Here is an 11,382-nt window from a genome sequence, read left to right on the forward strand (position 1 = left end):
TCTGACGAAAGAAATCATATTTTTAGACTTTTATACCGTGTATAAAGCTGTGGAAATAGTCAATGAGTCCAAGTGGCGGCCATTTTGAAAAAAGCTGGTAACCATCTTGAAAAATAGCCCGGCCGCGTTGTCTTGAAAAATGTGTCGGGCGGCCATTTTGAAAAGAAAAAAAAAAAAAGGCCTCCTCCTTCCTTTTTGTCAAAGAGGCAGGACGCTAAACATGTTTTTTTTTTATTTTGCCTAATGGGTATGTTGTAGTGATTATCGTACACTATACCCAATATGATCAATACCTATTGGCGTAATATCGATCTTTATTTTTTGTCAGAGTCTGTAGATTGAAATAATAAAAAAAAAGATATGCAAAACATGAACGTCACTGTTATGTTTTTGTAACATAATTAATGGGCTTAGACGTCGAAATCATTCGATTACGTATATAAACCACTGTGTCCGCATTAAGACACGGCATGCACTATACTTAGACTGTGTTACTAGTTCTCATTAGCAATGTTAATGGTTGATAATGTGATGGTGCAACAGTTATTCAGCACGCAGTGTAGATATTCATGAAAATATGTGTGTAAGCACCTGTTAAATTAATCATTATCGTGTTGATGTAGACATGAAAAATGCTTGTTAATCTCTTAATTACGTCACCGTTTTCACTAAAGGACGAATTTCATAAAAATCGTCTGTTTATATCGTTTTTTGGTGGAAATGATTGAATATATCAATATCTACATTCTGGTGAGGTTACAATATCATAACATTAATTAAAATCCCAATTAACCTTATTAACGAATAGGCGCATTTTCCTCAAGTGCCGTTTTGCGTTTTCACGAATGGGCGAATTTCCTTAAAAACGGGTCACAGTTTGCAGAGATAACAAATGAAATGTTATAAGATGCGGGACGAGTCTATATATGAAGTACCGGTTGTAATGTCACCAACAGCAAATTTAGACAAAACGATATTTTTTTGGCAAAATCGCAATAAATTCTCTTATTTAGCAAGTGTACTACCGCCCTGCGTATTACTCCCTGTACATGTAGTGCCCGAAACTGCTCGAGCACTCTATGCTTATAATGCATTTTCAGTAAATAAATTCATGTACATTGTAATACAATAAGCGTTTTCACGAAGGGGTGAATTTTAAGGCGCACACGCAGTGGGGCAAAATCTGCGCGTATACTGTACACAAAATGTATTATCACTCAGAGCGCAGTAAAGGGCGAAATCTGCGCGTACTGACTTTAGCGTTTTCACGAAGGGGCGAATTAGTTCATTAATTTTGGAAAACTAACCACCTATTTTTTTTCTTCAAGTTTGATACATTGAGGGAGATTATAATCTCTTCCTCTGATACCTAAATCTTGCAGGTTCTGTGCATCTGAGCGTTTCAAATTGTTAAATGAAAAAAAGGACCAACTTTAAACGCGATTTTCTCGAATGTTTGTTCAGACAGTGAAAGATTAACTTCGCCTCTTCGTGAAAACGGTGACGTTTATTACTGAACTCCAAGTAGCCCTGATCAGTATCATGAGTATAATAGTAAAAGAATGATAACGTACTTTTTTTTGTTCATTGCTGAATGAGTCATATAAGGGTCATATTAGGGTCATTCCATATCGTGGCCTTTGACCCAATTTATGTACTTATGCATCATTCCAAAAATCAACGAAATTAAAATGACTTAATAGAGCATGTCTTCCTCTATCGGAATCCACTAAAAATCAATTGGGGTCTTCAAAATGTACAACTTTATGACTATTTTTGTACAGTTGGTGGGTTACAAATGAGTCAATTTATAGACTTTACATTAGAAATCCACCCTAATGATGTGCAAACCCGACCCAAATCCGAAACCGACCCGACCCGAAACCGACTTCGGGTCGGGTCTGGTCGGTTTGTCCATCTTTTAAGTCGGGTTGGGTCGGTTTCGGTTTTGCATTTTCATTTTCGGGTCGGGTCGGGTCGGTTTAGCCATCTTTTGAAAAAACCGAAATAAACCGAAATAAACAGAAACAGTTGAGAAATTTTGGTGATGCAATATTATTGACAGTCACTGTGACCGCAGCCCTAGTGTGGTGTGGCCACCGAGCGCACCATCAAGTTCCCACAGTATTTCTCCAGTCAGATGGGACCGACAGTGAAATAGATACATTGTAACAGTTTTCATGATACCGCGCGATGATACCATGTGTTTGTTCAATAAGCGGAGTTACTCTCGATCAACCCACTGAGTATGACAGAGAGAGAGAGAGAGCTGACGTTGGTTTTGCAAAAGAATTCATGCCACGTGGGTAAGGGCAGGCACAAAAAAGTGATCACTTTGTCCAAGCAAGGTTTCTAAAGCTACTTAAATAAATCATGGTTTGGGAATTTCTCATGTTTAGGGCTGATGAGGTCTAACCAGACTCATAATATATAATTATCAGCAGTGGCACACCCAGGACTTTGCTTTTTATTCGGGGGGGGGGGGGGGGGGCTCATAGCTTTTTGTTGTCAAATTTCTGTAGAAGATTGAAAAAAATAAAACAAACAAATTGAAAATCTTGGAGGGGGTGGGTTCAAGCCCCTCGATCCCCCATCCCCCCCCCCCCCGGTGCCACTGATAATTAGTTATCCCACAAGCGAGCTTGGAATATTGGAATATGAAACAATGCAATGCTGCTGTGACCCATTATGCCACCCGACAATATTCCGTATTCCACGAGCCATAACAAAATTATCTTCAAGCAAACTTGATGTCAAATGCGTACATTGTACAGGGTGAGGGATATAGGTGCATAGTGCATATAGTATATAGGTGCATGTATCGGACCGTTCAGCAGCAAATAAAAAGAACACAATACATGCATGTACATGTACATTCGATACCTGGGGTGCAATACTGTGCAATATTATATCAAATCACATTGTTGTTGCTATAGATGGACTAATCAGGGTCTAGGATTCAAGTTTGCTTGAAGATAATACTCAATACCGCAATCAAAGTTACCTTACTCATTCATCACAGCGCTTCTTGAAATTTAATGAGTCTCACAGACTTGGCATTTTTTTTTCCTTCGAGACAAATTTCACCTGGATGTGTGTCCGCTGTACTGGGTCCGGGTAGAAAGCATAGAGCTGTTGCGTACCCTAAACAGTAACTGCTGATGATAATGGACTCTCAAGCATTCGACGTCAAGTTTGCTTGAAGATAAATTCGTTAGCCCACTTGTATGAAGCCCGGGAAGGGACAGGGTGGAATTTTTTTTTTGGCATTTGCTAATTCGTTCGCACGAAATACTAATTCGTTCGCACGAATTACTAATTCGTTCGCACGAATTACTAATTCGTTCCCACGAATTAGTAATTCTTGCGAACAAATTAGGAATTCGTGCAAACGAATTAGGAATTCGTGCGAACGAATTAGGAATTCGTGCGAACGAATTAGGAATTCGTGCAAACGAATTAGCAAATGCCAAAAAAAATGTCCACCCTTCTCGGGCTTCATACACTTGCGCTCGTGGAACACGGAATAATGTGGTGCATCGGGTGGCATATGGGTCACAGCACACAAGCGCACTCGTTGTGCGTTTGATTTTTGGGCAAGTAGTTTTTTTCAATCTTCTACAGAAATTTGAAACCAAACAAATTATGAGCCCCCCCCCCCCACACACACACAAAAGCAAAATCCTGGGTGCGCCACTGCTAATAATTTATATTATGAGTCGGCTTAGATCTCATCAGCCCTAAACATGAGAAATTCCCAAACCAAGATTAATTTAATTAGCTTTAGAAACAGAATAGTAAGTTGTGTTGGTGGATTTCTAATGTAAAGTCTATAAATTGACTAATTTGTAACCTAACAACTGTACAAATATAGTCATAAAGTTGTAAATTTTGAAGACCCAAATTGATTTTTAGTGAATTCTGATAGAGGAAGACATGCTCTATCCAGTCATTTTAATTTCGTTGATTTTCGGAATGATACATTAGTACATAAATCGGGTCAAATGTCACAATAACATATTAAAGGTCACGTGACCTCCTTTTCAAAAAAAATAATTTTGACAAAAGAGTTGATTTGAGCATGCAATTCTTATTATTTTAATACCAAATTTGCATATATTTAATGAAAATTGACATGGTTTTGACATATTACTACCAAAAGGGTGGTATTTTACTCTACAAATGTCCGTTTTTTGATTAAAAATTGGTGTGCATTCATTGCCCATCAGGACCTACAAGCACAGCAATTCTTATCAAAATCGGAAGACATGAGGTAAAAAAGTGCGTTGGTCTGACATGGAATGACACATATCAAACCGGTTATTTCTGAACCCGTCTGTACAGTACTCGATCAAAGGTACACCGTTTATAAAGATGGTAATCTTGATGACGTAAGTATTTATTGCCAGTTCTAAGTCACCTGATTTGTTCGACCTGATTGATCCATGGAAATCAGGGTTTATGCCTGGGAACTCAACCTGCACACCGTTTATGAATTTCCACAAACTTAACAGTTTCTTGATGCCAAGAAAACTAACGCCTAGATACGTTTATTAATCACTAGATTCCACTTCTTACTTGGTATATGTGCACTCCAAGTCGTCTGGGTCAGAGTGATCCGAAATACGGATTCTCATTGACCTGGTAGGGGAGGGGGAACGGAGGTAGGGGAGAAGGGATGAATAGCCACGCATCTAAACTGAAATTTCGGAGCCATTTAGAATTCCGGGGAACAACCTTGATCGTCTATATCGTAAACGTTCAAAGGATTTTTAAAGGTTTCGGGTAATGTACCTTAAGGACAATCTGGGGATTGTTTTTTTTCAAGATGTTATTAATAAAAAAATTTCTTACAGCTGAATTTGGTCTTAATTTTACACAAAGCCTCCGGCACGAAATGAAATTGTCGCCGTTAAACGTGGACTGTTTTACAGGGGGGAAAACCGAAACCTTAATGTTGGGACCATTGTTTTAGATAAGTTCTGCATGTAGCATTTTCAAAAGCTAGGATATTAAAGCCCAATTCATAAGCTTTCTTTTAGTATAAGAATAATTCAAATCACTTTTGTACTTTTTAAGTTACGGAATTTTAAACACGACCACCGTTTTAAGGTTCTGCCCACGGATCATCAAATAGGTGTGCGTTCTTTCAGCAAAACGAAAACAATTAACACACTCATCCCTATGTGATTTGTTTTCGTTTTGCTGAAAGAACACTGAAATGCGATCCGTGGACAAATCCTTAAAACGGTGGTTGTGTTTAAAATTCCGTAACTTAAAAAGTATATGAGTGATTTGAATGACTTTTGTACTAAAAGCAAGCTTATGAAGTGCGCTTTTATATCCTAGCTTTTGAAAATACTACATGCAGAAATTCTTTAAAACAATGGTCCCAACATTTGGCTTTCGGTTTTTTTTTTAACTCACCCTGTATTACATTCGCGTCAGTAAAAAAAATCACGAGTGAATGAATAATTGACTGTGATAATATTGGTTGAGCAATATATCACTGTCAACGACCTGCAGGTACTTTGGACCCCGTGCTGTGAATGTAGCCACTCCCGTGGAAACGTAAATTTTCCATTGCACTGCTGAATGAGTAAAATAAGATAGTAAAACCGGATTAAATGCTGTGACCAAAGTACAATAATACAGGAATGCATAAATCTAAACGAACATGTCATTTGCCAGTATGCGAAGGTGCAGTTCAACAGAATCTTGTGTCACGATGCTTGGCGTTACTGTTTTTTGTGTGTTCCTTCTTGGTACAGCTACGGCTTTAGGTTTGTAATCATCGTGCCACTGCAGGGTCTGGGTATTGTCAAGTATTGAGTGATTCTGTGGTTCAAGCCGAATCAAATTTGTGATTATATTGGAATAAATACGAAAAAGAATACAAATGTTCTTCATAACTTTCATTTGTTCATGTTAACCTTGCCGAGACAATGGACAAATGTACTTGGTGTGTTTAACTGTGTTTCCATATAAGTTTTTGAAAACACACTGTATGTTTTCATAATTGGTGTGTGCGATGTTGTCTCATTAACTTCCCTTCTTTTCCTGTATATAGACGGAGACGTGCGCTTGTCTGGCGGTTCTAGCCAAAACGGTAGAGTTGAGGTGTTACACGGTGGTCGATGGGGCTCAATTTGCCTTGATGGTTGGGATTTCAACGATGCTCTTGTAGTCTGTAAGCAACTGGGCTTTCCATGGCTCAACCGTGACGATTGGAACTACGATGGCGGCAATTTGACGGAACTAGTCTGGCTTAGTAACGTTCAGTGCAAGGGGTCGGAAACCAGACTAGATGAATGCGCGAATGACGGTTGGACAGATCATCAATGTGCCGAGACAAGACGGGCTGCGGCTGTTGCATGTATGGACCAGGAGGAATTTAAAGGTTCGGAATTATAGTTTACTCAACGCCATCCACAATCATAGCTGTTTGAAGGGAAAATATTAGTTGGAAAGAATCAATTATTGTGGTTATTTCAAAGTTTCAGGTCGGACAATTGTAAGATTCATTAAAAAGGTTAAATCTTTGACATTCTTTCTTTCTACTTCCGTCCGATTTTTAAATACAGGGCAGCATTTCTTTGTTATCCTTGGCGATGGCAATGGCCCTTCACTTTTGGAAAATGACGGACGAGTTATGCTTGGGTATTACAAAGATCTCGGCATAGGTACGAGGATTTACCTAGTCTGCGATCAGGGGTGGGATCTGGCAGATGCTAACGTCATCTGCCGCCAGGATGGACACTACTCGGCAAAACGAGCTCTTACCGACTCCTACTTTGGGAATTATCGTCCATTACGCTCACAAGAAGTCGCATATTTAGCCACCGACTTTGCGTGCATCGGTAACGAGAGCAAACTCATCGAGTGTCCGGCCAACTTTTGGTTCCAGGATAACTGTACTGCTAATCACCAAGCAGGGGTTCTCTGCAATCGAATTAAAGGTAAGTCTCAAAGCTAAAACAGATCTCAGAGAACTGTAACCACAAATGGATTCTGATTGTTATAAATAAGGGAAACAAGTGTTTAATGTCGGATGCCTACAGCTCATATGATTTCATTGATTTACTCAGACTAGCATGCGTGTGACATTGAGATGAACGTGGTTATATATGTACTTAGATATTATGTTTGCTTCTAATTCAAGCCATATTAATCACCCATGTACTCGAGGGAGCCATTTTTAATCGGGTTCCCTGAATGTACTTTATAAAATGTAAAATATTTTCTTGAAAAAAAAAGAAGAAATTTGAGATTTTTTTACTACCCAAATGATTTATTGGTTAAAATAAATCACTTTGTGCTCAATAAACCATTTTGTTTCAGGGAGAGTTTCTGCATAGACAGGTCTACTTGAAACAAGGCCGGGGCATGATATACATGTACACAAAGATATCCATTTAAAGATAAATGTCAGGTGTCTACGCCAATAGGGCGTAGTCCGATTGTAAATTTAGGGAAAATATCCGACAACCAAGATCCATGTATTCCCTTTGTGATGAAATGACGTCATAGGCATAACTTATTTATAACATATAAATTGCCCAAATATAACATCTAAATTGATCAAAATCTTGCAGTGAAATCGTAGCTGAATTCTGGGCTTTAGAGAAAAGAAATATAGGCAGTTTGACAAATAACAGACGCGCCCCCAGATCAAAGCCTTAGCCTGGGGGGGGGGGGGGGTGGACCATAACATTGAATTTCATTTTAAAGAAATAACAACTCGAGGTCTGTTCCATCCGAAGAATCATTCTTGTCGGGACTTAAGTATGCTTTTTTAAAGTAGTGCAGTTCACTCTTGACAGTACAAGCAGATGTCTCAATCAATGTTCATATCTCGATCTGGATCTTCTCAATTTAGCTGTTTAAAGTTACTGTACCGTTCTTAGTAAAAAATGAGACGTACATGGAAAGCGCATGTACAGTACTACATCTGTTTCTTATCAACCTTTGTGATCAAAGTGTTCTGGAGATGTTTTGTTTCATATTTTCATGTACTAACAAAATGTGTTAGTAAGCATCGCAGCCTTAGGCTAGTACTTCCTAAATTTTCTAAAGAGACCAAATCCAACTCATCATTTTCTGGCGTTCAATCAGTAATCTCTAAATAAAGATTTTCGCTTTACTTTCGAAACGGTCCACGCATGCACTGTCCAACCGTTTTCCATCTGTGTGTGATCAAACGCGACATTTTAGACATCCCTTTGAGCAAATAATCGTATCTCGTTTGTGGACATATTGCGGACTTTGGCGGAAAATCGTCCACTTTATCCGAAGCGCCTTGTATAAACATGTTATGAAACTGTCGTCTTCTGCACTTGCATGTGGTGATCAATCCAAAACATTAGTTAGTCGTACATCTTACTTTGAAAACGCTTAAAACGTTTAGAACATGTAGATGTACCCGCCACACGGCGTGTACCGTAGGCCTACATTGAATCATCCGACAATCATGGACACAGAAGTACAGTGGGGCAAACTCCTCGTCCAAGAACTTCCGGTTGGAAATATACGTAACTATGTGTTTGCCACAAAATGTCCGCCGTGTCAGAAGAAAACAACATGTTTTTGCAAATCTTTTCTCAGGTACAGTGAGATATTAGTTTAGGTTTTCTACCACCAGATCTTTGAAATAAGTAAACAATCTAAAACATAAAAGTTTCGATGATTTAAGGACGATGTACCCTTCAATAAGTTAGTTCTGTAGATGAAACTCTTCAACTAAAATATTTGTTCTGAGGTATCGGAAGTCCCGAAGCATCCTCAATGCCAGTATTACAGGACGATGCACTATTTTAAGGGAAGGCTATCGTTCAGCTGCACTTAGTCCACTAAACCGTCAACGATCTGAAGGGATAACACTGAAAATTGAAATTGTGGAGTGAATAACAAAATGATTGTTTATTATTTCTTTGTTTTTATCTCAAGAGCCTGAAGACTTTCAGTTGAGACTTTTGGGCGGCTCTAACGCCAACGAGGGTAGAGTTGAGTTCCACGTCAACGGAACATGGGGAAGTCTCTGCTTGAAAAAAGACTACACATTCTTCGACGAGGAGAGTGATGTGATCTGCCGTCAGCTTGGGTTAGGGTACGGCCTGGAAGCACCACAAGACGACCGGTTCGGCCGTGGGTCTGGCCCGGTGGTCTTCCCTACTTACGTCGTTTGTTCAGGCTCAGAATCCTCGTTTGCTCAGTGCTACATGCCAGATGAACCGGATCAAGAATGTTTGAATCTTGAGGGGAGTAGCGAGGCTAGCGTCATTTGTAGCGGTCCGATTCCCGGTAAGCGTGCACATAACGTGCAAATCTTGCATCAATGACCGTCAAATCGACAACAGTTGCTTTCTGGCCGGAAAAACTTTAAAGTTAAAAATATTAATGTCCAAGAAAAAAAAATAGCAATAGGCCTGTGTACTAACGACGTCACACTTTTTTTCACGTGTGCTTATGCGAGCTTGGTGGGGATATCGGTTTCGTAGCCCCATAGAAAAGTGTGACGTCGTCAGTACAGGGTAAGTCAAAAAGAAAGTCACTGAATTAGAGAAAAACAATGAGGCTCGATGCATTTCATAAAAAAAACCACAAGCATAAATCACATCTTATGGACTAGTTACTGTGAACATTGCACGTAATTTGCATACTCTATTACTAAATTACGCCTATTTTGATATGAAGATCACAAAATTTGGCTGTCCACCACTGACCATTTACCTTTCTAGGAACTGAAAAGGTATTTTATCCTTTTTAAGTCCAAAAAATAAAACCTTTTTGGCATCATAAATATGTAAAAATATAAAAAAAAATTGTACAAATGAAATACAATATTGCGCAATGGGCTTGAAGCACCATTGGAGAGAATGCAAAATCCCTTCTATTACATAATAGGTATTTTCTCAGCAACCCAATGTGCTGTTTTCATGATTTTTTTCAATATTGATTTGAAAGAAAAAACTCACCCTGTATCTAACTTTTTGTATGCGCAGGTTCGCTTTTGCTTCATTGTGGTGATTTTGTGTTGACGGCAAATTGGTTCAAATTGGAAATAAGGGGATCTATTCAAACGAAAACGTCGCCAGCGTTAAAGAAAATGGAGAAAATATGCCTCCTGAAGTCAAGGGCATGTGACTCTTACCTCCAGTTAACGTTAACGTGCAGCCTATTGTTCGAATGTTCTGTCGTCATGAATATTTATTAAGATAATTTCGTGGCCACCATATCTTACCAATATGATAGGGTGTGAGACCAATATTTCTGCACATTGCATCATAGTTTACTGAAGGTGTGCCTGCTGAAGTGTGAATGTCATGTGACCGGTAAAAAAATGAGTTTTTTTAACTTTCGATTTCGATGAAACATTTTGATTTTCGACGATGTAGAACCTGATCGATAATGTTCAATTTTGCTTCACTAGTTCTATAATACGCAGTACGTTTGGAGATCTGGACCAGTGTTTCTGGGTGATGTATCGTGTACAGGAGACGAGGCTACATTGGACCAGTGCAATCTTGGGCGTTGGTTCGGGAATGACTGTACCCAGTCGACGCTCCTTGGATTGACTTGCAGTGCTAGTGGTTAGTATTCTGTCTGTTGCGAGTTTCCGCTGAGCCCAGAGGGCCCAATGTACTCTTTGCAGCTGTCTCACTGTATGTCTAACTGTCGATTTCTTGTTAGCCAAGCAGTGCTGTCGTATAGGATGACCTCGCTATGTCAACGAATGGGATCAATCCAGCTAATCGTGTGGCCAGATGCATGACTAGATTTCCAGTGAAAAGCCATTCTGAATCAAATGAAAATAACGATAATGGTTCTTGTACCATCTTTGCTAGTCTTGCCTGGTCTTGTTTCTTATAGTTTATGACAAACAAAAAGAACACATGAGGGCGCACTATATTAGCGGAATCGCTCGACGTGTCCGTTATCGCAAAAGCACATAAAGCCACGTCATCCTTTCGCAAACCTCAAAAGGGCCAAAAAAGTAAAATATAACAACGATAATACTATCCAAAGTGTTGATTTATATTGCCATGTTCTCGGGCCGCTGTGACGTTCAATAGTGATAAAACAAGGGCCTAATAGGTACTTTGAGACTTGGATTGTATAGGATGTGTAATTGTCTTCCTTACTCAGTCTATATTGAAGTTCATGTAGTATTCTGCTGAACAGATGTTTCATTTCTGTGAAAGTACATGTCGGCATTTCTGTGCAGATTCCATACGCTGAATGATATAAATTGCGGGCCATTATTATGACTCGTCTAACAAAACATTTTTTTTGTATTTCTTTGTCTTCATAGCTGGTAATGTCGTCACGGCTGCAGTACCATCCATTCTCGTATTCGCCAGCCTGGCGGTTTTCCTGCACTAA

At 39.2% G+C, this 11,382-nt stretch overlaps 1 protein-coding gene across 1 annotated transcript; it reads left to right on the plus strand.

Annotated features, from left to right (window-relative positions):
- The first annotated feature begins 5,705 nt into the window (after positions 1-5,705).
- LOC119745197 (deleted in malignant brain tumors 1 protein-like) lies at positions 5,706-11,382 on the plus strand. The gene is made up of 6 exons (XM_038221419.1): positions 5,706-5,783; positions 6,071-6,400; positions 6,585-6,959; positions 8,947-9,300; positions 10,494-10,589; positions 11,312-11,382. Exons 1-6 carry the CDS (start codon positions 5,729-5,731, stop codon positions 11,380-11,382), a joined length of 1,281 nt encoding a protein of 426 aa, XP_038077347.1. The 5' UTR covers positions 5,706-5,728.

The sequence above is a fragment of the Patiria miniata genome, unplaced genomic scaffold (assembly GCF_015706575.1).
Source record: "Patiria miniata isolate m_02_andy unplaced genomic scaffold, ASM1570657v1 HiC_scaffold_7, whole genome shotgun sequence".
Classification (NCBI taxonomy): Eukaryota; Metazoa; Echinodermata; class Asteroidea; order Valvatida; family Asterinidae; genus Patiria; species Patiria miniata.

Bases quoted from the DNA above. Each gene is read 5' to 3' on its own strand.
- LOC119745197 (XM_038221419.1), top strand. From the start codon at position 5,729: ATGCTTGGCGTTACTGTTTTTTGTGTGTTCCTTCTTGGTACAGCTACG. The intron at 5,784-6,070 runs GTTTGTAATCAT...TCCTGTATATAG, and splicing joins TGGTACAGCTACGGCTTTAG to ACGGAGACGTGCGCTTGTCT. The intron at 6,401-6,584 runs GTTCGGAATTAT...TTTTAAATACAG, and splicing joins GGACCAGGAGGAATTTAAAG to GGCAGCATTTCTTTGTTATC.